This window comes from Antechinus flavipes, chromosome 1 (genome assembly GCF_016432865.1).
Source record: "Antechinus flavipes isolate AdamAnt ecotype Samford, QLD, Australia chromosome 1, AdamAnt_v2, whole genome shotgun sequence".
Taxonomy (NCBI): Eukaryota; Metazoa; Chordata; class Mammalia; order Dasyuromorphia; family Dasyuridae; genus Antechinus; species Antechinus flavipes.
The window spans coordinates 686676599-686703279 of record NC_067398.1 but is presented as its reverse complement, the minus strand read 5'-3'; the positions used below and the strand labels follow the sequence as shown (position 1 = coordinate 686703279).

Sequence of the window (26681 nt, the reverse complement as noted above, 5' to 3'; positions counted from 1 at the left end):
TCACCTGTGCCAATGTGAATTAATGCCCATAATCTCTTTGAAAGGCATGTGTATCAAAAGATTTCTTCTCACAATGTGATTTAATTCAAATATTAGTAAATACTTATTATAAGAAAAGGCAAAGGCAGTGTGGTACAATAGACAGAGTGCTAGATTTGAAGTCAAAGGAACTGAATTCAAATTATGGCTCTCTCAATATCTCAATATGTTGGGTAAGTCAATCTGTGTTGGCCTTGATTCCTCATCTACAAACTGAAGATAATTGAACTAGACATCCTATGAGGTACCATAGGGATCTAAAACTCTGATTAAATCCTCATTTCTAATATTTAATAGCTGTATGATCAAAAGTCAATCCCATAACCTCTCTTTAATCCTCAGATTCCCCTTGAAAACTCTGACTTATAGAAAGTTTTAGTGATTTTATAAAACCAATAAATACAAAACTGTTCTACTAAACTTTGTCTTCCTGTCTCTTAGTGAATAAGTTTTCTGTAGCCCAAGGGGTCAAATTTCTGATAAGTTTTGCTCAACTTATTACAGATGGAGTTCCATAATTAATTACTGAATTTGGTGACACAAAAATAAAAGGAATCTAACTTTGTAGGCATATGGAAGGAACAGAAATAAGATGGATATACAATAATAAAAGCAGAGCAGAGTAGTGGATTGTGGGACTAGAATACATGAAATCACAACTGCTGAAACATAACATCTCTGGGCTCTACAATTAGAAGAAACAATTTTATGAGAAATAGAAAGTGAAAGATTAAAAGGAAGCACTCAGACTAACTTCAGAACAGTGAAGTTGACATACTTTCCCTCAACAGAAAGAAGCTGTCTCATTAAAGATTTGAACCCTTCTGTGCACAGAGCCTCAAGCCCTAATCAAAGAACTGAGAGGTCACTGATTCAAATAAATGAATATTTATCTTATTTTAATATAATAATTGTTTTTTTATTATTTTTCAAAATACATGCAAAGATTGTTTTCAATGTTCACCCTTGTAAACCTTATGTTGCAAATTTTTCTCCTTCCCTCTCTCCATTAGACAGCAAGTAATCCAATATAGATTAGACATGTAAAATTCTTCTAAACATTAAATGAACATTTATCAGATATCTACTTTATACCAGGCAGAATGACAAAAGAAAGAAAGAAAGAAAAGGAGGGAGGGAGGAAGGGAGGAAAGAAGGGAGAGAAGGAAGAGAGGGAAGGAAGGGAGGGAAGGAAAGGAGGGATGGAAGTGAGGGAAGGAAGAGAGGAAAGGAGGGGTAAAGGAAGGGAGGGAGGGAAGGAGGAGTGAAGGAAGGGAGAGAGAGAGGGAGAGAGGGAGGGAGGGAAGAAAAGAGAGAAAGAAGAAAGGAAGAGAGGGAGGGGGGAAAGAAGGGAGGGAGGGAAGGAGGATGAAAGGGAGAGAGGGAGGGAAGAAGGGAAGGAGGGAAGGAGGGAGGAAGGAAGGAAAGAAACAATCCTTGCCCTCACCCAGCTTACATTTTCCTTGGAGGATTCAACATTTACAAAGAATATCTAGAATTAAATATTAACTATGAGCACAGAACTCAGTTAAAAGTAGATACTTGTATTTTTATCATCTGGCCCATAGTTCTTGAAATATGGTTTGAGAAACCTTGTCCCCAAGACCTTTACAAGCAGCACATGAAGTCAAAATTATTTTCTCAAAAATACCATGTTTTAATTTTTATGTGGTAAATGGTGATCGATTCTACAAAAACAAAAGTTCTTTGGGGCCCTCATAAATTTTTAAGAGAATGAAGAAGTCATAAGACCAAAATGTTTAAGAATCACTGTTGTAGTCAATCCTCCTCCTTTAGAAAATTATTAATTTCTCAAATAAAAGCTAATATACACTAAAAACAGTATCAATAAATGTAAGACTTGAATAATTGTCTTATAAATAAAAACAACCTGAAAATTATGAACAGGCAAATTATATAAAAATATAATGTGGAGACTAAATCTCATGACAAAATATCAAATCCTAAATATTTACAATTTGATTTAAAAATAGAAACTTTAACAAATTATTAACAAGAATTTATAATAAATTAGATGTGAAAAAGAACTAGGTATGGAGTCAGGAGAGATCTGACCCTGAATTCTACCCAACACTAAATATTTATGTAACCACAGACAAGTTCTTTAAAGCTTTCTGAGCTATTTTCTCATCTATTAAAATGGGGATGAGTAGAGGAAAGGAATAATATTTTCCTCTCCTATCTATCAGGTATGTTGTAGGGCTCAAACAAGATAATGTACGTAAAGTACTTCGCAAGTCTTAAAGCATTATACAAATGTCAACCCTTATTATTATTGTATACTTCTGATTTCTTTTCTGTCTCCTTACAAAGTTTGATTGCTGTTATTTTTATATAGCCATAGTCAATGTGTATTCTCTTCTCATTGATTCATTTTGCATATCTCCCCTTATTTCTTTGTAGACTTCACACTTGTCACTTTTTTTACAGTATAATTGTATTCCATTAAACTGACACGGAATTTATTGAGACATCCTCTCCTCTTTGAGATATGTAGGCTGTTTTCATCCCTCCTTCTCTATTAAAAGTATTATTTACAGCAAACTTCAAAACACAACAGATCATCTACAAGAGATCACTATTCACTCTAAGGAGTTGGCTTGTCCATCTATACCAGAAAGGTCAAACAGATGAAGAAAAAACATCCATTGTCAAGATTCCAATATGCATTTGGATGGAAACTTTATAGTGGTTGAACAATAGTATGTATATTTGAGATCATCCTTTCAGATGATGCATTTGCTTTTGACAAAGAACGGGTTCCTTTATTAAACCTAAACTTCCCACAAAAGCAAGAATTCATTTCCTCAAAGTTAACAGTTGAGCAGTAGCAATTTTGGGGAGTAAGACAAGGAACACCATTGCCTCTTAATAATTAAAAATCAGTGTCATACAGAGGAAGAGGCATGAAAGTGGAATGGATAGACTTCCACATGTAAACTATGAAATACTCATTAGAAAAAATATGTGACATCATGAAAAATTTTCAGAATGGGAGAAGATGATATGCTGGTCATGTAACAAGAATGAGAATTGTCAGATAGATGAATGTTGTCAGGAGAAAGGTTAAAAAGACTTTAGACATAGCTCTGGACTTAGGGACAGAAAGATATGGGTTCAAATACTATCTCAGTTGTACTCACTAAGATTTTGTGTCCATATCGTCAGTTGGACATTTTCTTCCCTGATGTTGCCCCATCCACTAAAATGGAAGAACAGAGGCCATATCTCATTGGAATTGGGTCACTGGATTTGGCCTTCCTTGAAACCTTGGGCTTCATCCTGGGTCATTTCCCTTTCTTTCCCTTCTTATGTCTTTCTCAGAGAACTATCATCAAATCTACAATTGCTTCTGGAAAGGGTGTGCCTTGTCTTTCACTCACTATTTCTGTGACTTCTGACTTTGAAAGTCATAATTTCTTTCCCTGATTACCATTCTTCTATATGTGGTTTTTTTTTTTCTTTTATTAGAAAGTAAGCTCCTTGAGGGTAAGGACTCTCAATTTTACATGTATATTCTCAATAATTAACACAGTGCTGGCATTTAATAAGCACTTAATTAATTCATTTATTCATTCTTGGCAGATATGTGACCCTAGATAAGTCATTTGATTTCTCTGTATCTGTTTCTTTTTGTATAAAATGAAGGTGATGGATTTGATATCTTCTGTGGTACCTTGTAGCTCTAAATCTGTGATCTAAGATCTAGCTCTTTTCAGCAATGAGGTCTAGTTCTTCTCAGCAATGAGTGATACCCGACAGTTACAACCGATTTGGGATGGAAAATGGCATCCATATCCAGAGAGAGAACTATGGAGACTGTGGATAAAAGCATAGTATTTTCATCTCATTTTGTTTCATTTTGTTTTGTTGCTTTTTATTTCTTGTAGTCTTCCCTTTTGGTTCGATTCTTCTTGCATGATATGACAAATATGAAAATATATTTAGAAGGATTATACATGTTTTGCATATATCAGATTGCTTACTATCTTAGGGAGAAGGAGAAGGAGGAGAAAGGAAAAAAAAATTGAAAGTCAAAATCTTACAGAAATGAATGTTGAAAACAACCTTGACATGTATTTGGGAGAAAATACCATTGAGAAAAAAAAACTGTACATCACCAACAAAACCCAACAGCAAGAGATACAAAGAGAAATTCCATTCAGAATAACTGTTGATACCATAAAATATTTGGGAATCTATCTACCAAAGGAAAGTCAGGAATTATATGAGCAAAATTATAAAAAAGTCTCCACACAAATAAAGTCAGACTTAAATAATTGGAAAAATATTAAGTGCTCTTGGATCGGCCGAGCGAACATAATAAAGATGACAATACTCCCTAAACTAATCTATTTATTTAGTGCTATACCAATCAGACTTCCAAGAAAATATTTTAATGATCTAGAAAAAATAACAACAAAATTCATATGGAACAATAAAAAGTCGAGAATCTCAAGGGAATTAATGAAAAAAAAATCAAATGAAGGTGGCCTAGCTGTACCTGATCTAAAATTATATTATAAAGCAGCAGTCACCAAAACCATTTGGTATTGGCTAAGAAATAGATTAGTGGATCAGTGGAAAAGGTTAGGTTCACAAGACAGAATAGTCAACTATAGCAATCTAGTGTTCGACAAACCCAAAGCCCCTAACTTCTGGGAAAAGAATTCATTATTTGATAAAAACTGCTGGGATAATTGGAAATTAGTATGGCAGAAATTAGGCATGGACCCACACTTAACACCATATACCAAGATAAGATCAAAATGGGTCCATGACCTAGACAAAAAGAACGAGATTATAAATAAATTAGAGGAACATAGAATAGTTTATCTCTCAGACTTGTGGAGGAGAAAGAAATTTGTGACCAAAGATGAACTAGAGACCATTACTGATCACAAAATAGAAAATTTTGATTACATCAAATTAAAAAAAACCTTTGTATAAACAAAACTAATGCAAACAAGATTAGAAGGGAAGCAAGAAACTGGGAAAACATCTTCACAGTTAAAGGTTCTGATAAAGGCCTCATTTCCAAAATATATAGAGAACTGACTCAAATTTATAAGAAATCAAGCCATTCTCCAATTGATAAATGATCAAAGGATATGAACAGACAATTTTCAGAGGATGAAATTGAAACTATTACCACTCATATGAAAGAGTGTTCCAAATCATTATTGATCAGAGAAATGCAAATTAAGACAACTCTGAGATATCACTACACACCTGTCAGATTGGCTAAGATGACAGGAAAAAATAAGGATGAATGTTGGAGGGGATGCGGGAAAACTGGGACACTAATGCATTGTTGGTGGAGTTGTGAACGAATCCAACCATTCTGGAGAGCAATCTGGAATTATGCCCAAAAAATTATCAAATTGTGCATACCCTTTGATCCAGCAGTGTTTCTATTGGGCTTATATCCCAAAGAAATACTAAAGAAGGGAAAGGGACCTGTATGTGCCAAAATGTTTGTAGCAGCCCTATTTGTAGTGGCTAGAAACTGGAAAATGAATGGATGCCCATCAATTGGAGAATGGCTGGGTAAATTGTGGTATATGAATGTTATGGAATATTATTGTTCTGTAAGAAATGACCAGCAGGATGAATACAGAGAGGATTGACGAGACTTACATGAACTGATGCTAAGTGAAATGAGCAGAACCAGGAGATTATTATACACTTCGACAACGATATTGTATGAGGACATATTTTGATGAAAGTGGATTTCTTTGACAAAGAGACCTAACTGAGTTTCAATTGATAAATGATGGATAAAAGCAGCTACACCCAAAGAAAGAATACTGGGAAACGAATGTGAACTATCTGCATTTTTGTTTTTCTTCCCGGGATATTTATACCTTCTGAATCCAATTCTCCCTATGCAACAAGAGAACTGTTCGGTTCTGCACACATATATTGTATCTAGGATATACTGCAACATATCCAACATATAAAGGACTGCTTGCCATCTAGGGGAGGGGGTGGAGGGAGGGAGGGGAAAAAAATTGGAACAGAAACAAGTGCAAAGGATAATATTGTAAAAAAAAAAAATTACCCTGGCATGGATTCTGTCAATATAAAGTAATTATTAAATAAAAATTTAAAAAAAACTATGACTTAAGGGTCTCTGCTCATGATGGACAGATATGGTTTGGGTTCCAATATATATCTTTAGAGGATCCTTACAAATCAATGATATCACAATTTTTTTAAAGTATTTCTGAAAGGCAATATCTCAAAGATATTTTCATTTGGGTTTCTCTATCAAAAAATTTCAACATTTTAAAATTATTATTAACAAAGCATTTTTACTCCTTCAAAAAATGTCTGTACCTACCTGTTGCTTACTTGTCTTTTGTGACCCGTTTGTTAAATTGAAAGTGGAAAACTGAAGCTCAGAGAATTGATGTCGACCATCATAAATACCATGGACAGCACCGGAACGGGACCTAAATTACAGGTTTCCTGATTCTGCATTTGCTATTATAATAAATATAATGATGGTGGTGGTGATGATGATATGATAACTGACATTCATCTAACATTTTAAAGTTTTATAAAATGATTCTTACAACCAAAACTGTGAGGTAAATATGCCAGGCATTATTGTCTCTATTTCATAGTTAAGGAAATAAAACTCAAAGAAGTTAAATAAACCTAGGTCTTCTTGACCTCGAGTCCATAGCGTTTTTTTAGTTTTTTATTGCATAACAGTTTCCCCCACAGCTCTCCACCAAAGACATCAAAGCTTAATTATTTCGAAAGCTGCACTAAGAAAGTACACAGGTATTGTGTTTTGTCACACCCATGTTACAAAAGGAGAAACAGAGACATTAAAGCAACCTGCTCATTACCAAATCCTAAACTGAAATATTCCAGAGAAAATAAAGATCTTGTTTTACCCTACCTCAGGCTAAGTTCTCTAATTGTTTGGGGTTTTTGGATCTGCTGACAGATTATTGCTCAGCTAGGATGCTTGAGCCCCCCTAGTGTGACTGTCAAGACACTGCTAGAACAAGACTTCCAGAGGAGCAAAACAGCAGCCATCTATGATATAAAGGTGCTAAACATGGGATTGAAATAAGACTCTATATGGCCCTGTTTGGCTTTTCACCTTCACTTTAAAAGTGTTTCTGATTTTCCCATCATCCAGAGGGTTCATCAAAAGTTTACTTATTGATCATCTATGCTCCCTGGCATTGTACAAGAATACTCTTTTTTCCTCCCCACCTCAACTTTCTTACATGTTCCCCCCCCCTCTCTCTCTCTCACACACACACACACACCTGCCTATTCTGTTTCTTCTCCTTCCCTCTCTACTTCTTTTCCTCTCTTCTTCATTCTTCCCTGCTCTCTCTTATTCCTCCTGCCTGTTTAATGTTCTCCCTTTATACCATTTTACTCTATTTCATTCATTTTTTTGCTAGTTTACTTCATCCTCTTCCACAGATGTCTCTTTATATATTCTCTTCCTCAATTTTTATGTTTCTGTCTCTTCTCTGTTTCTGTGTCTCTGTGTCACACACACACACACACACACACACACACACACAAAGAACATTTTTTTCATTTTTTCTATTCTGTATTTCTAGGTTTCAGTCTCAGTCTACTACACCAGAACACTAACACTTCCTCTCTGCCTACCCCCACCCATTATACCCTTACCCAAATGTTTATAAGCCCATTATAAACCTTAAAGTGACATAAATGGGAGTTATTTTTATTCTCATTACTCTACTTGGGGCAGTCAAACTGAAGCAATATTCTCAATTTCTCTCCAATTCCTTCCTCCCTCCCCATACAGGAGGCCTAGGTATGAGGTCCCCTCTTAAATTGCCTTTCATGATAGGAGGAACAAAAAAGATAGGAAGAAGGCTGAGGAAAACATGTGACAGAAGCCCCAAGGCCCCAGGCTTCTTTAGTTGTTCACTTGAAGGAGGTTTTATTTTTTTCCTCTAAAAATTAAAAAGGACTTCTCAGATGTGCTAGAAATGAAAGCTTCCTGACCCTCCTTATCCGGGGAAGTCAGCTTCAGAAGATCCCAACAGCAGGACATTTCAGAATACATAAGATGATAAACAGTCATAGGGAGCCCTCCTGTTCTCCAAAGGTTAAACAAAAGAAAATCCACAGCTGTTTTCTGATTTTAAAAGGCAGTCATTTGCAATTTGCACCACAAATCCTAGTTTCAAATACAAAAGCTTCTGCATGGGCACGTTTGAAGCTCCATCATCCTGAGATCACAAGCACACAAATATACAGTGAACATTAGTAAGATAATGACTAGCTGCAAAGAATTCCAATCTTTCTACCAGCTAATGATGATGGGGATCAGAGTCCAGGTCCTCCAGGGGGCAAAAAGGAACCTTATCTAAATGCACTCCAGCTACTGGAAGTAGACACAAACATCTCCAATTCAAGAGTCCATCTCCCACCTGTGTGCCTTTGCCCAGGTATGACACGGTCCCCTCCCCTTAAAAACCTCAGATTGCCTTTGACAACATTCTTCAAGTCCCAAATCATGTGCTATTTCCTATGAGAAGATTTTCCTGAGGCCCTTAATGATTAATTTTTATTTCCACCTCAAATTATCAGATTCACACTGCAGATCATACTCAGGATGTTAATACCATTCCTTTTCCAAAATGTAATCTCTTTAGGAGAAGGGATTGATTATTTTTCATTTTTTGTCTCTTTATACCTAGTGATTCCAGGATAGGGTCTTGCAATTTCCTCTTGGTTAATATGGAATAGTTTAGTCAGCTCACAAGCAGGCTGAAAGAGTAGCTAGCTAGCATTTACATAGCAATTTAAGATTTGCAAAATGCTTTATAATTATTATCTCATGTAATCCTCACAACCCTGGGAGGTAGACACTATTATTATTCTCATTTTACAGATGAAAAAACTGGTGCTGAGAGATTAAATGACTTGCCTAGGGTCACATGGTGAATTACTGAAGCAAGATTTGAAATTTAGTCTTCCTGATTCTAAGTGCACACACCACGTCTCTCCGTCTGCTGACACGCTGATTGAGCCCTTTGGTCATAGATGGTACTAAGGGAAACATAACCAAGCTTTGACTGAATGATCACAAATTTCATTTTGGCAGCAAAGGCCACATAAAGAAGACTTTACTGTATGCCCAACACTTCAGTAGCTTCCTACTGTCTCTAAGATAAAATATAAACTCCTCTGATTGGCATTTAAAGTCTTTCATAATCTGGCCCTAACCTGTCTTTTCAGGCTGGTTTCAAATTACTTCTGTTCATGTAGGCTGGATTCTAGCCATTGCTTTTCTCTATAAACAAATTTCCATTTCACCTCAAACTGGCTGAACTCCAGCCCCAGGAAGAACTCCTTCTTTCCTCTGTCTATAGCATCCCAAGTCCCCTTCAAATCTCACCTGATGTGCTATACGAAGACTTTCCTGATCCTTTCAGATGTTAGGGTCTGCTCTTCTTAAATTATTTAGATTTATTTCACACATCATTAAAAATTTATCCTGCACTATTCCCAACCCCTAAAATGGAATCTAAATTCCCAGAGGGCTAGGAATACTTTCATATACCTAGCGTATTACCTGGCTCATAGTAAGCATTGGATAATGCTTACTAATAGATGAGTACTGGGCTTGGAGTCAGCCTCAGATACTTTATTAGTCATATGACCTTGGGTAAGTAACTTAATTTTTACCTGCCTCAATTTCCTCAACTCTGAAATGAAAATCATAATAACACCTACTTCACAGGATAATTGTGAGGGTCAAATATAATATCTGTAAAGCACTTAGCATACATACATAATAATCGCTTAATAAATTCTTGCTTCCTTATCCTTCTGTGTTTCATATAGCTTTGCATTTATACTTGAAAACATGTGAATTATGTGATTTTCACGGACACACGAACTGATCTACTCTATCATTCCATTAACTCAACATTTATTAAGTGCCTCCTATCTGAAATGCATTATGCTGTGGAATTGTTTTTTCCTACTATATGTAAAATTTCACGGGTAAAAAGAGACCTTTTATGGATACCAATATGGATGGGCACATTTTGTGCAACTTTTAATCCAAGAATTGTTACCTTAGTTCTATAATCTCCACAATTGTGAGGTTCCTCACTCTCACTCATCCCCAATGTTCAATCTGTTGCCAACATCTCTCAGATTTGGATAGATGGATACTATCCATCTCCCTTTCTTCATCACCTCATTTCAGTCATCCTTTTCCTCCTTGGTGAACTCCATTAGTTTCCTAATATTAGCTTCTCTGTCCAGCATTTAAAGCTTTTCATAACTAGGCTTATATATCTACACTACAGAGAGATAGAAAAAAGTGGAAAATATCCCACAGATATAAGAACATTTATAGCAGCTCTTTCTGTGGCAGCAAAAACAAAACCAAATAAAAACCCTGGCAACTAATGGAGTGCCTATCAATCAGGGAATGACTGAATAAGTAAGAATACATGGATGTAGTAGAATATAATTGTTCTGTAAGAAATCATAAAAGGGACAGTTTCAAAGAAATCTGGGAAGACTTCTGTGGACTAATGCACAGTAAAGAGAACAGAATCAAGGAAACAATTTACATTGTAGGAATAACATTGTAAAAATGAATAATTTTGAAAGAGTTCACAATTCTGATCCATGAGTCATGGTCAATCCTGGTTCCAGGAAACCAATATAAAGAATGCAACCCCACTTACTGAAAAATGGGAAATGACTAAATGCCTGAGTAAGACATATTTTTGGACACTGGAGATTTGTTTTACTTGACTATAGATATTTGTTTAAAAATTTTTGATTTTCTTGTTTGGGGAACAATCATCTTTTGCCTCTTTTTTTGTATTCCAAGCACTAGAATTGTGCTCTTCACATAGTAGGTACTTAAAGAATGTTTACTGATTGATTGGTTGGTTGACTTTTTCCCTCGGTGGTAAGGGAGAGATGGGAGGAGAAAAACAAATATTTTATAATAGAAAAAAAAAAAGCATTTTAAAAATAAAGTACATTAAAAAAGCCCTTCATTGCCTATTTCCTATTATGGTTCCATCCCAGTTTCCTCATGTATTACTCTTCTCCATGCATTATACAATACAATAATAATAGTCTTCTTAATATTCCTTATAGATGAAACGCCATTTAGTGATAATAATAATTATTATTAGCATTTAGATAATGCCTAATGTGATGAGTACTTTACAAATATTATCTCATTTGATCCTCACAAAAACCCTGAGAATAGGTACTATTATTATCTTCACTTTACAGTTGAGGAAGTAGAAGAAAAAAGATAAATGACTTGCCTAGGGTGATAAGAAATAGACACAAAGAGTAGAGTAGGGATGCAGAGCCTCCATTATTTGGGAAAGTCTGCATAAAATATTTGGTTTTCCCTTTGTGTCAGTGAACAAGTTGCAAGGCAGCCTTTACTGACACGGGTGTTGCTTGTGGATTGGGAATGAAATAAACTGGAGGCAGAGGGAAGAGGAGAGACAATGCAACTGTCTCTCAGTCTCCTTGTATCTTCATCATCATCCTCTCACATGAAAAAGACCATTCTACAGGTCTGAGTTACACCTCTAGCAGCCACTAGCAGGTGGCTCCCATATTGCAACACTTCTCCAGCTCATTTTGCATACTAGAAAACTGAGGCAAAGAAAATAATTTGCCCAAGGTCACACAGGTTAAAAGGGCCAGAAACTAGATTTGAATTCAAGAATATGAGTCTTTCTGACTCCAGACCCAATATTCTATCTGTTGCACCATTTAGCTACCTAAATAGATGGATCAATAGATAGAAACACAAAATTTTTTCCTATAAGTGTCTATATTATATTAGGTATTATCTTTAAAGTTTTAATGTCATTTTAAGCTATTAGATCTTAAAATGACACTAAGACTTTTCAAACAATATGTCATATAGAGATATATAAATACAATGAAACACGTGTACATTAATGATGTGCAACATGTACATGCATAAATGTTTATATACACACACATACTCCACATGTGTCTATACACGAGAGACAATTTCTCATGGTAGACAGAGAAATGGTCTGTGAAGTAGGGATATTTGGGATTTCCTGCCTATCATATATGTGAGTGAAGTGCAATCGGGAATGCTATTTAACTTCTCCATTTTCTAAGCAGCCTTCTAATACAGTAAGTTACAGAGGTGTTATTCTGATTGGGAAAGGAAGTTCTCCACCAGGGAGTTCCCTATGTCAGGAAAATCAGAGATCCAATTTTTTTCCCAAATAGTATATACTAACATATAGTACATATAGTACATTTACTGAACATATGTGTATGAGAGTGTGTAAAACCCCCTCTTTTTCAATCAGTTACCAAATGTCAAGTCTATCTCTTCAACTTCTTTCATATCTATAATATCTCTAGGTATCTTGTCTTCTTTCGTTCATTCTACAAGTATCAATTAAGCACCTACTATGTGCCTACTCTGACAGGTGCTGAGAAAACAAAGAAAAAAACAACAATCTGTACCTTGCCTCTAACTTACATTATACTTTGAATGAAGTTAAAATGAGATGACCTCTAAGGTCACATGCAGGACTAAATCTATAAACTCATCAACCAAATTTGCCTTCTTGGGTACTCTGAACAGTATTACAATCATTCAGCTACTTTAGCTGATGCCTCATTACCTTCTGGTAATTGGAGATGGGGGAGGGGAGGCATAAATTCAAGGCCTCATTACCTTTTAGTGATTGAGAATGGGAGTGAAGACATGAAAATGGACCCTTCTTACACTCAGTCTCAGAACAAGCAGTTTCGGAAAAGGGGAAGCAGTGATGGGTCCTATTAGTTGATTGAGGAGATTACTCTTTCTCATTAAAAGTTTCCAGGTTCAAAACTTTTTTTTAAATGAGGCAATGTCTCAAAATCAGATCCATCTTGTAACAAAGAGAACAGAAGATGGGATTATGTTCCCAATCATTCTGGGAAAACAGATCCAGGCTTAGTGGAGACTCTAGCTCTTGCTTGAATGACCTAAGTAGACTAAAAACTGAGAGATGGAAATATGGATGAAAACTAGTTTTCTCTTCTTGCCTTCTTCCCCTCACCCTGGGAGCAGCCACATGAGGAGAAAAAAAAAGATTTCTCCCTGAGTTGGCAGCTCATGACCACATTTTCAGTCTTACTTTACCCTATTACACTTCAACTCCCCATCCTCTATTACTGGTGGCTTATTATAGATGATAACTCTCTATGTCTGATCATCTGATTGTCTGTATGCCTGTTTCTCTCACTCCCTCGTCTCCCTTACCCTTTCCCTCTCCTTCTCCTTCTCCTCCTCTTCACTTCTCTCCCTCTTCCCTCTCTCTCCCTCCCCCTCCCTCCTTCTCTCTCTCCTCTTCCTCCTTCTTCTTGTTCTCTTCTCTCTGTGTGTCTCTCTGTTTGTTTCTCTCTATATATCTCACTCTCCCCTTTCCCTCCTTCTCCTTTCTATTTTCTTGTATTTTCTCTCTTCATTTTTCTTTCCTCCTTTTTTTCAACATTCTCTTTATTTCCCTTCCTTTTTCTCTTCCTTTTTTTCTCCCTTTTCCCCCACTCTCTCTTTTCTCCCTCGAATAATATTTGTAAAGCATGTGACATAATGTCTGGCACATAGTAGGCATATAATAAATGTTTTTTTTGTCTCCATTTCTCTTTTTTCTCTGTCTTTTTCCTCTCTCCCTCTTCCTTCCTCCTCTTTTCCTCCTCTTCCTACTCACCTTTGTATCCTTTTTTCTATTCTCTCTTTTCCTGTTTCTCCCTTTTTCTTTCTCTTCTGCCTTTTGGTATTCTTTCTTCCCCTTTTCTTACTCCTTTCTTCCTCCTCTTTTCTCTGGCATAATGCATAGAGTGCTAGATTTGGAATCAGGAAATTATACAGTAAAACTTAATTTATGTGCACAGTGGTATCAAATAAAATGTGTGATAATCCAGTAAGGCCTTGATTGCATTTCACTTTGTACTAGCTATGACTAAAGTGTTAAATTACATCAATAGATAATAAAATGAGACACACACGCATACATATATACTCAGAAACAGAGAAGGAGGGGAGAGAAAGACAGAGAGGGACAGAGAAGGAGAAGAAGGAGGAAGAGGAGAAGGAGGAAGAGGAGGAGGAGGAGGAGGAGGAGGAGGAGAAGAAGAAGAGAGGAAGGAGAGGGAGAGGGAGAGGGAGAAGGAGGAGGAGGAGAGGGAGAGGGAGAAGGAGAAAGAGAAGAGAGGGAGAGGGAGAAAGAGAAGAGAGGGAGAAGGAGGAGGAAGAGGAAGAAGGAGAAGGAGGAGGAGGAGGAAGAGGAGGAGGAGGAGGAGGAGGAGGAGGAGGAGGAGGAGGAGGAGGAGATATAATTAGTAGAATACTGGACTTAAAATCGGGAAGAAGTGGTTTCAAACTACTTCTCAAAAGATGCTTTACCTCAGGGCTTACCACATGATAGCACAGGTATAGCTTTGAAGTCTACTCCCTTCCTATTTGCAGGAATGCTAGTCCATCTATATTTTTAGGATTATGGTTAAGAATAATTTACTCAATTTGTAGAAGTCTTGCTAAAATAAATTTGCATGTTTATCTTAAGTGCAAAATTTCTTTGAATACCCAAGCTTTTCTTTGTTCCTTTTAAATATCCCTTTCTCACTCTTCCTTTGAAGCAAAGCTATTTCTATTTATTCAATGACTTACCCAAAGGCCCTATTAGCCAATGTTTAGAAATGGGGAAAAGTAGCTGGCTTCAAATCAATTGTGCTACTATCTCTTGTTAGTGGTGATAACATATCATTCTACACACATACACACCACACACACACACACACACACACACACAAAGACAGAAACAGAGACACACAAAAAGAGAGAGAGAGAGAGACAGACAGACAGACAGACAGAGACAAAGACAGAGACAGAGAGACAGAGAGACAGAGAGAGACAGAAAGAATTGGACAGTCCTAACTTCTCAAGATAATATTTGTAGTACCAGTCTTTCAAGCGTCAAGGCTCTATAAAATTACCAGTTGTTACTAGTATTTATCATTATTATCTGGTATATTTGCATAAGGCTTCTCACTGTTGGAAAGAATGATACCCAACACTTATATGAGAAGAGTTGATACCAGAAATATTGAAGAAAAGAGATATTTTTTTTCAACTCCCTGCTTGGAGAGATGACTTGCAAGATTTCAGAACCTTAGAGAAGGCTGGCCAGGGGGCGGGGGGGGGGGGGGGAAGAGGAAGAGGGGAGGAGAGGGCGGAATCAGAGAAAAAGACTTAAGAAGGCAGATAACCGGTTGAAAGTTAGCTCCTAACATGTCCCTGGGTCCAGTTTACTTCCCTATAGATTTCCAAGAATTTTGTTCAGCATGAATTCAAAAACTTTCAGATTAATTAAGGTTATTCTCTCCCCATAGGAAAAATCATTTATTTTATGTTTTATCTAGAATATTCTAATCTCTATAACTTCTTTGATTTTTCCTCGATATCTGCTTAGATGAATGGATTTATTCACTATTAACTATTGGGCTAATTTAGTTAAACTAGATAATATAACTAGTATCAGATGGAAAGGAACAAATCCATTTAGGTATAAGATACAGCCTTTCCCCTTTAAGAGCTAGATACCAGGGAAGTAACCTGAACCTCAAGAACATTTGACCTAAACTATCAATATTCCAGAAGTTATTATATAGTATTCTGGTCTAATAGCACTCTCAAAAGAATAGACCAGGTCAGCCTAATAGACTTAATCTCCAGTTGCCCCCACTCCCAGAGACATACACCTTTCTAGGCCAGAATTAAAATTTCCTTTGGAAAGGCAGAATAAGATTCCAGAGAATTCTATTTAAAGTCTCCCCTAGAATTAAAGTTAGACAACCATTATGATATATCAATAACCCACTTGGGTAAAACACACTTACCCTAGGATTAGTGATGATGGTAGATAGTAGTTTTCGCAAAAAGTAATTCCAAGTAACCAGTAAGCATTTATTAAGTACCTACTATGTGATAGGCACTGGCTAGAAACATGTCTTGACAATATTAGCTATCCATAAATATTCTAAAAGCTTCAAAATTGTATACAATGGTCCTCAGTTTAATGGTAGCATCTAGGGTCTTATCAAGCAAAGATTCAGAAAAAAAAAATTAACATGGAAGTCATTTGTGAACCAGAGACCAGCTTATATTCCTTCAGGCTGTGAGGATAGGAAAATGAATTAGTATTTGGAGAACACACAAGAACAAATCCTCTCTCAAGCATAAAAACACCTACATGCTTTGCCAGATTCAGAGATATGATTGGCTCAATTATGTCTATTGAGCAATCCACAGTGCATCTGACTTCCTTGACCACAGAAACAATCATATAGAAAAAAGTGTAATGACTGATATTTATAGAGCTCCATAAAGACTGTGAAGCACTTTAATTACATGATTTCATGTGAGCCTTACAATAAAGCCAAGTGCGAAGTACTTCAGGTATTAGAGGAATAATTGAAACTCAGAGGAGAAATGACTTGCTCACTGTCACAAAGTATCAGTGGTAGTATTTAGACTCATAAGTTCAGAGTTTGAAGGGCCCTCAGAAATTATTTGTTGAATCTTCTTTATTTTACAGATGAGATAACTAAGGCTTAGAAGTTAAAGTGACATATCAAACACATAGATATTAAGTGTCTTAAGTCTGGATTTGAATCCAGATACTCTCAATCCAAAGTCAGTGTTTCTTTCACAAGACCATCTAGCACCCAGCTGTCCATGAATTTATTGAGCACTTTATAACTTTAGATTACTTTATAACTTAGAGATATAAGGGTCCTTATACCTAATTATTACTAGCTAATCTCAACTGGGCTCTCACTGCAGCAAGACATTCATACTACTTTTCCTTCATAATTAATCACTTATCATATTAACCACAATTATCCTAAACTTTCTCTTTTCTCTTCAAGTCTCTCCTATCATTACTTCCCCTCTACTATCTCTGCTGAGAACATTACCATATAATTCTTCCCCCCAAAAAAAATCCAAAACAAAAGTGAGGTTGTTCACTAAGAGCTCACTTTTCATCCAATCTCCTCTCACATATCCCCAGATGCAACCTCTCATCATCTCCTTTGTTCACATTTCTGATCATAACATATAACCCTCTACCATGTACCCTTGATTTCATCCCCAAATATCTTTTTCAAAAAATTGTTCCCATCATTATCCCTTCTTTCTCTAATCTTCAACTGCTTTTTATCTACTGGATCCATTCTGGCTATCTACAAACACTCCCAAATCTGCTCAATATCTGAAAAAACTTCCCTAGATCCTATCAGTCCCATCTCCTTTCCTTCTAACTCCTTGAGAAAGCTTTTGATAATTAGATCCTCCACTAATTGTTCTCCAAGCTCTTCTAATCCTTTTGTAGTCTTGTTTCAGGCCTATCACTCAAATTGAAACTGCTTTCTTCAAAGTTACTAACAATCCCTAAATTAACAAATTCAATAGCCTTTTCTTAATCTTCATCCTTCCTGATGAGCATTTGACACTGTTGATCACTTGCTCCTCTAGGATGATGTCCCTAATATGTCTCTGCCATTTGGTTACTCCTTAGTTTCATTTGCTGTATTTTTATCCAAGCCATATTCAGCAGTAAGTAAATGTCTCCCAAGGTTCTACCATGGATTCTTCTTCTCTTTTCTTTTACTTGGTGATCACATCAATTCCCATTAATTATCATTTCTATAACTGTCTATCCCTAATCTGTCTCCTAAGGCTTGGTCTCATATCACTTGTTGACTATCTTCTGGAGCATTAAGAATTGATTGTCATATCAAATCCACATGTCTATCCTCCCTTCTGACTTTTTTCTATTTTTGTATTTTGTGCAACTCTGCCTCACTTAAATCCAATTTCTGCAAGTCAAGACATCATCCCATTATGTCCTCCTCAAAAATGAAGGATGAACAACATTATTGCGTTGGGAACTGATGTACTTCCAAGTCACTCAGATACAAAACTTTAATGTCATTATGAAATATGTACTTGCCTCACATAATAGAAATATATACATTATTTGTGTATTTTATCTAATATGTGTATATAACACATATAATATGTAATATATAATATGTATATATAACAATACATATCTTATATAATAATATATAACATATATGGAAAAAATATCTTAGAAACTACAAGATATTTTATACTCACACATATATATGTGTGTGTGTGTGTGTGTGTGTGTGTGTGTATCTTGTAGTTTCTTTCTCTACAAAATCTCTCACAAGCATTTCCTTCTCTGCAATCAGTCACTAACAGTTCAGCTTCTTGCCTGAACTATGGCAGTAACCTTCTAACTTATTTTCTTGTCTTGTGCTTCTCCTCATTCCAATCATCTGCCAAAATGATTTTCCTTAAGTGTAGATTTAACATCCCTGCCCATAAGTAATGATTCCATTTGAATTGTCTTAGGGATGATTCTGAAGACCACCAGGCAGGATAAAATACCAGACACAGGAGTCCTTTTTTGAATCTAACTGCCAAGGATTCCAACTCTGCTGTAGAGAGCACAACTCCATAGGGCTGGCCACACTGTTCAATCAATCTAAATGTTTATTGATAGATTGATTTTATTAATAAAAGTGCAGCTTGTCTAACCCCTATTACTTATAAAGAATGTGACCCCCCAGAGAGAAGAAGTAAATAGTTTTATCTCAACAACTTGTAAGGATCCACTAAGGGGTGCAGTGAATAGAATGCTATACAGTTATTGTTTTCACAGTACAGCAGGTGAGAGGAGCACTCCATGATTTGGAAATCCATCTAAATTTTTTTGGCCCTTTCTTTATACCAGAGACTGTCTGAATTTTTTTCTTTATCTTTTATGGGGGTGTTTGCAATACTTTATTATAAAATTTGGGTTAAATATTCAGTTATAGAGTCAGTTTTATCTACTGGTCTTTTCATGTCATCTGTGGCTTCTGCAAACTTTCCCAAAATTCTCATGTACTATCTAAAGTCAAGCTTTTATATATCGAAATTGTGATGGGGAAAGTCATGATGTGGCAGGGACTACTATAACTACTATACTTAAGAGACAGGAAGACCTGAATTCAAATCATGTTTCACTCTATTGATAGCTGGGTGAACCTAGACAAGTCACTTGACCTTAATTGGTTTTAGTTTTCTCATCTGTAACATGAATGAATTGGACTTGTTGGCCTCCAAGATCCCTTCCGAACCCAAAGTTATAAATCTCTGATCCTAGATATGAAAGTCCAAACCTCACACAACTCCCTTCATTCCACATTCTCTAATGCTCTTTCCAAGATACCATCAATCACCCAGCAATCCAGTAACTTCAAAACCTCTTTAGTCCTAACGACATCCTATTCATTATTAAATCTAGGAGAATGTTTTTTTTTCTAAGTTTCAGTTCAATAAAAAGCAAGAAACATTGAATATGGCTTATGTGTCAGTTAGAAGAAATACAAAGGAGAAAAAAATAATAAATAGTATCTCTCCTCAAAGTGCTTATGGTTGGTTTTTTTGAAAAAAGAGACACATAATTACTGCATGGAATCAGAAAAAGGATTCATGGGTGAGGTGAAGTCTGAATTAAATCTTAAAGGATTCTAAGGTCTTCAAAGAGATAGAGGTGAGGAAAGAGTGGCTTCCAGTTGTGAATACAACTGATTCAAAGACACAGAAATAGAATATGGAATGCCAAATTTGTGGAAGGTCAGTTTGGCAAGAATATAACTTGTATTAAAGAAGTAAAGTGAAATGAGTTTGTAAATTTAGCCTGGAGATTAAAAAAAATCAAAGGTATTTAGATACTAAACAGAAGAGTTTTTAATTCATTCTAAAGGCAATAGGGAGCCAATATCACTTCCTTGAAGAAAGGTGTGATATGGTCAGATTTTCATAAGATTATTTTGGCAGCTCTGTGGAGGATGAATTGATAAGAGAGACTAAAGAAATGGAGAACAAAGAGGATAAAATTTTCACTTATACAACTCAAAGCACCTAAAAAGTATGATGAGACTACTTTTGTAATGTCACACTAGTAGGTTTTTTTTTTAACTTCCTGGATAATCTACAGATCTGATCAAGCATTTTCCCTTTGACATTACAAGTATAAAGAGCTCCCTAAATCATTTTCTTTTAAATTTTATTTCATATATTAAATCATATCAGTTTTACAGAAATCCAATGGACCCAATGTATTAGAAGCAACTCATGGTCAGGATCAGGAGTATAGACTAACTTTTTTTTGGGTGTTGGAGGCAATTTTTTTTTTTGCCCAGGCAGTTAGAGTTAAGTGACTTGCCCAGGGTCACACAGCTAGGAAGTGTTAAGTATCTGATACCAGATTTGAACTCAGGCCTTCCTGACTTCAGAGCCCGTGCTCTATCCACTACACCAACTAGCTGCCCCGAGAAAAATAATCTTAAATTATAACTCAGGAGAATATAAGAAATGCAAAACTGAATTTAACTTACATACACTCAAAATGCAAAGGATAAGAATAGATCTCTTCCATCCTATTTTAATGCCTATGACAAACATTGTGGTCCTAATTTGGACCTTCAAATGTTTTGCATTAAATAGTGAAAATATTCTCATTCTAGAAATCTACATCTCCCAGGCAATAAACCAAGCAAAGAAACACTTAAAAGAAGTTACATTAACCTGAATAATGTAAGAAAAGACTATTTTAATAATCTACTCATTTATGTGAATAACCAACTCCAATCTTAGTTCAATATTTCTAAATATAATTGAATGGTTGTCGATACCTGGTTGGGAAATCCTTCTGCCAAGTACAGATCACAGAGCAATCCATCCCTGATTATTTGTCAAACTGCTACAGAATAGGCTGAGACAATTTTAAACTAAATAACTTGCCTATGGTTCAAACATTAATATTTCAGAGGCAGAATTAAAATTTAAATCTTCCAGCTCAAAGCTCAGCCCTCTTCCCATTCTGCCACATTTTCTCCATTTAATTTCCATAGTATCTTTAAAAGAAACTCCTTACAAAATGGTAAAAATGGCTCAGTTTTCTTGGCAACAGAACATGTCTCTCAAGGAAACAACAAAAGGTATGTCTCAACTTTCAGTTTTTCCAACTTACCTCAGTGTGAAATGATCCTCAGTGGAATTTCTAGAGATGGAAACGGGAAAAGTCAGAATATCTCCTTGTTTGGCAGTCTTAGCCACATAGTGGATGGCAACATTATTGTCTAAGTGAAGTTCTCTCCAAGAAGGGCTCCCACTGTGAGTCTGGTAGAGAAAGACACTCCCAATCCTCTGCAAGGGAGGACCCACTTCATCAATATCATTGTGCCCTGGTCGGATTCCATTATTTTTCCTTGACTCCTCCTTGGTACAGTCTCCTTTCTCATCTCCAGGTTGGATGGAATAGTAAAGCTCTACAGGACTTCCTTCTGATTGGTCCATTGATTTTTTCCTCCCCGCTACCACAGTTGGAGGGCTGAACCAGCTGGACAGAAGCTCCAACTGGGCTACACACAGTCCGAGTTCCCCTGCTAGGCGGCAGCTGCCCCTCACCTCCCTGGTCTCTCTGAAGGCAAACACTCGGAGGCAAGGCAGCTTCTCTGTGGTGCTATGGTCATCCCAATCCCTGCCCACTATATAAAACAGGATCTGAACTTTGGGCCTACTCAGGTAGATTTTATCACTCATGATGTAGGCTTTTAGCTTCCAATTGAGAGCAAATTTGTTGGCTGATCCAAATGGATTGGAAGGCAACAGCAGGTCCTGGGGCACAAGTTGTTCAACCGAAAAAGGCCCATAGCTGGCATTCAAGGAAGGTGGCATCTTGGATTTGTAAATCAGAAAGGATTCTACCCTAGATTGCAAACTTGAGTTTCTCATAATGTCCTGGTTGGCTTCCTTGAGGAAGAAGGAGATATCAGCATTGTTGATACGGTAGCTCACAGGAAGGTAGGTGGGCAGCAGGGAGAATCTCTGGATGCTTTCTAAAATCCCTCGGCTCTCAGACACTGTGGGGAGGAAAGAAAAGTTTAGGTATACATTGAAAACTTTAAAGGCAACCATAAAGTAATTAATTTCATGGATAACCATTTGCTTTGAACTGGCACAATGTTCTTTAGTATTGGTCTGTATGGAACTGGTGTGCATAGAGTCGGGAAGTCTTGGATTCTAATACTGCCTCAGAAATTTGCTAGCTTCTCACTATCTGAGCAAGTCATTTAACCTCAATAGTTTCAGTTTCCTCATCCACAAAATGATGAAATTGGATTCTGTGGCCACTAAAATTCCTTCAAACTCCAAAACTATAATCCTTTGATAACATCCTTTCCATTTTTCTTTCAATTTGAAAAACACTTTCCCAATTAGCAAGCCTTTGAGATCAACAGTGTATTTTATAGTTAGGGAAACTGAAGCTCAGGAAGACTAATAAAAATAATAAGATAATATCTCTCAATAACTATATGAACAGTATATCATTACTCTTTTTAGATTATTACTATGTTATCACTGGTTATAGGATTCTCCCTGCTCTATAGTGAGTGATCTTAGAGAGTTGAGTTTAGTGTTTAACACAGTGACTTACACATGGTAGGTGATGAATCAATATTTATTTTGATTGACTGACAGTTGTCTGGAACATTGAAAATTTAAGTCATTTGGGGTAACACAATCAACACCTGAGAGAGGCAAGATTTCAATTTCTATCTTCTCAATTCCAAGGTGGGCTCCCTATGCCACTTTCTCCTAAGGCAACGCAATTCAATTTTGGATAGTTCTAATTGTCACAAAGAATTGTTATTGGCTCCATTTATAGATGAGGAAGCTGAGAGTTATAATTGGCAACTTGGTAATAATAATGGTGGTAAAAACCAACAATAACCACAATTATGCTATAAATTTTGCTATTTCTTACTTGGCCATATACCTGTGAATTTAGATATCACAGTTATTATTACTATTAATTATCATTAGTGGTAATAATAATTACTGCTGTCATGGCAGAGATGAGAATGCATTCCTAAAGTCACACAACTACCAAACTTAGAGCCAGGATTTAAATTGTGTTCTGTTCTGCCTCTAAGATAAATTCCCACCATGCTTCTTTTTAAGCAACAACAAATGTTTGATTTGACTCAAACATTTAAAATAATTTATTAAACTTAAATTCTGAGTCAGATACTATTACTAGATTCTGAGGACACAGAGACAAAATGAAATGATATTTGCCCTCAAGAAGCTCATGTTATGTTGGCAAGAACCAACATGTGCACATCTAAGTAAATATGAAATAAGCATAAAGTGATTGGGGAGTGGCATAGACCTAATCTGAAGAGCAGTTTAATAATAATATAACAAGAAGATCAGAGAGCACAATGTGAGGTGTAGACTAGGAAAGGGATGCCAGAGGTGTGGCAGTTATATGAATAGGTGGTTAGGAATGGAAGATTCATTCTAGCTGGCCTGCCACTCAGAAGCACAAAAATATCAAGGAAGGTAATAGGACAGTTGAATGTGCCCACTGGGGTTTCAGTGGTGATGGGGGAACTGACCATCATTGAAATCTGCCAAGAGGAACCTTGTAAAATGAGACCAAATGACAGAAACCTAGGACACTCTGTTCCTGAGGGAGGCCTGAAGGGAAATGCATCTCAGCCCCAGGAGTTTGCTGTACCCGACTTCTGGACAAATAGGAGTTCTGACTGGCCCATAAATAAACAGGATTAGTTGACCTGAATTTGATTTGTCCTGAATCTTTTACCAATAGCTCAAAGGCACAGAACAGAAGTAGCTTCCATAAAAAAGGACCAACAACAAAGCTACTTTCTAAATAAATCACTTTTTCAATGGAAAATCATTTTCTTTTCTATTTTTGCTCTTTTGCTGAAGTCATATGTGTAAAATACAGAAATGAAAATGATGGATTCACATAATCAGCATATCTATTGTATGCTCAAGCCACCAGTCACATCAAAAAGTATTTATTAAGCTAATTGGGTGTCAAACACTGTGCTAGGTCCTGGGAATAAAAAAAAAAAAAAAACAACAACAACAACAAACAAAAACAGTCCCTGCCTTCAAAGAGTTTATAGTCTAACAAATACAAACAATTACTTACAACAAGATATATCCAGGATTAAATTGGAGTCAATCTTAGAGAGAAATACTAGTATTACTAGTATTAGGAAAAATAAATTACAAATTCTGGGAACTCTTGCTTCCCAAAAATTCACAACAAAACAAACTCCAATCTTTCTCAATAAGTCTCTGGTAACTGTAAGATTTGGCATCTATTGGTATTTTATTCCAAAGGATAGAACTGACAAATCACAGAATCACAGAAATTTAGAACTCAGTGAGACTTCAGATTCTGGTCTGTGGTTGAAGAAAATCCTCATTTACATCATATTCTATAAAGTCATCCAAGCTTACTGAAATCATTTCAGTGTACTTTCTTGGTATTATGCTTGTTTTATATAGGCCTAGACATACTTTTTTTTAATGCAATTCATCTTTTTTTTTCCATAAATTATTTTTTAAAATTAATTAATTTACAACTCAAAACAAAAAAATAGAAAAAGGAAAAAAACTGCCATGTGTATAACAGAACATTAGAGAAGATACAAAATACAAAATAATAAATTTCCATTTTAAGAAAGCCCATATAGTAAATACTACACATTTTGTTCGGAGCTGTCCATCTTTTCTTTGCTTCCTTGTAGATTTTCTTTTATTCTCTGTTGTGAAGTCACACTTTTTTGAAAAAAGGATTTAATTATGTTTGGTGACTTGCCTATAATTATAATAATAATTCTGTTTATATTAAGGGAATGTCTATTGTGTTTTCATTTAAAATATGAATTGAAGAGTATCCAGAGGACCTCCTATCTTTTCTAAAAGGGGGTCCCTACCTCTCCACCTTCATCATCTCTAATATCTCTCATTTTCAAGCTTTCTTTATCTACTGGTTCCTTCTCTACTTATTACAAACAGGTTCATGTCTTCTCCATGCCCAAATAAAACTGATTTGAGCTGCCCATGTTACCAATAACCCTGTATTCTTCTATTCTCAAGTAAACTCTTTCATAATGTTACTTGTGCTCAATGCTTTCTCTTGCTTTCATCTCACTCTCTTCCAAGGCTATCTCCAGTCATCCTGATCTACATCTTGCTATTGGCCCCAGATATCTCTGGTGACCTTGCACAGCCCTTCCTCACTTAAGTCCAGTTCCCTTGCATATCATGGCATCTTCTTCCCAACATCACAGTCCCCTTTGAGAACTAAAGACTGACGACAACAATGTCTCTTCTAAACACATTGCAATCTGGCTTTTGGCTTCTGGCTGTGCTCCTTCTTTTCTGGATATACTCTTTTCTCTGAGTTTTCATCATTGATCTGCCTCCTAATTGTCAACATCCCCCAAGGGCTCTGTCTTGGTCCCTCTTCTCTTCTTTATATTATTTCCCTTGGTAATCCCAAGTGTTCAGTCATCAGCTCTCTACAAATGATTCCCAGACTATAATATTCAGCCTTAGTTTATTTTAGAAGGCCTAACCCTCATTTTCAACTGTTTATTAGACATCTTGAAAGGGATGTCATATCGGAATCTCAAACTCAACCTGTCTAAAATAGCACTCATAATCCCCACCTTCCAACTCTTTCCCCTTCTTCTAAATTTCTCTATTATTATCAAGGGCATCAACTTTTATCTCAGTCATACAGATTCACAAATTCTATGTTATTCTCAATTCCTTACTCTTACCCCATAGACCCATTCTGTTTCCAAAGCTTAACTTTTTTAGCCACTACCCTGCCTCATGCTTTCATAATTCTCATCTGAATCATTATAAAAGACTTCTTCTTGGTCCCCTGGACAAGTCTTTTACCACACTAATCCATTCTCCACCCAGCTGCCAAAGTTATTTTCCTAAAGCCCAGGTCTACCACGCCATCCTCCTGGCTCATAAACTCCAATGGTTCTCTCTTATTTCCAATATAGAGTTCTATGGCATTTAACACCCTTCACAATCTGGACCCAGCCTACATTTCTATCTTCTCATACTTTTCTCCAAGTCTTTATGCCATTGCTGTTTTATTTGCTATTCTTTATACATGAGCCTTCACTTCCCATCCCTGAGCCTTTGTCCTGTTTCTCATATCTGCAATGTACTCTCCCCTCCACTTCTTCTCTAGAAATCCCTGATTTCTTTCAAGATTCAAATAACTTGCTGTATTCTGCAGAACTCCCCAGTCATCCAAGATATCTGAGCCTTTCCTATGGAGGTTGTTTTCCTTTTACTTTTTGTGTATCTTGTACATACTCATTTATTTATTTGTTGTCTCCCCCACTCAAATATAAAATCATTGAGGGCAGGAGCTTTTTTCCTTTCTTTTGAATTCCCAGGTTTTAGCAGAGTACCTGACATGTGATAAGTTCTTAATAAATACCAATTGATTGAGATTCTGTGAGAGACACTGGGGAAAGGAAGAAAAAACAAAACTTTCTCTCCTCTCAAGGCATTCACATGCTGTTAGAGTAAGGGCAGGAGTCACTTGTGTACATATAAGCAAATT

At 36.3% G+C, this 26681-nt stretch overlaps 1 protein-coding gene across 1 annotated transcript in view; it reads right to left on the bottom strand.

Annotated features, from left to right (window-relative positions):
- TMEM132D (transmembrane protein 132D) overlaps positions 1-26681 on the bottom strand; it is a 932744-nt gene that overhangs the window by 695805 nt on the left and 210258 nt on the right. The window contains exon 2 of the mRNA XM_051972611.1: positions 21225-22116. Within this exon, the coding sequence (XP_051828571.1) occupies positions 21225-22116 (892 nt within the window). The remainder of the gene's footprint in view (positions 1-21224; positions 22117-26681) is intronic.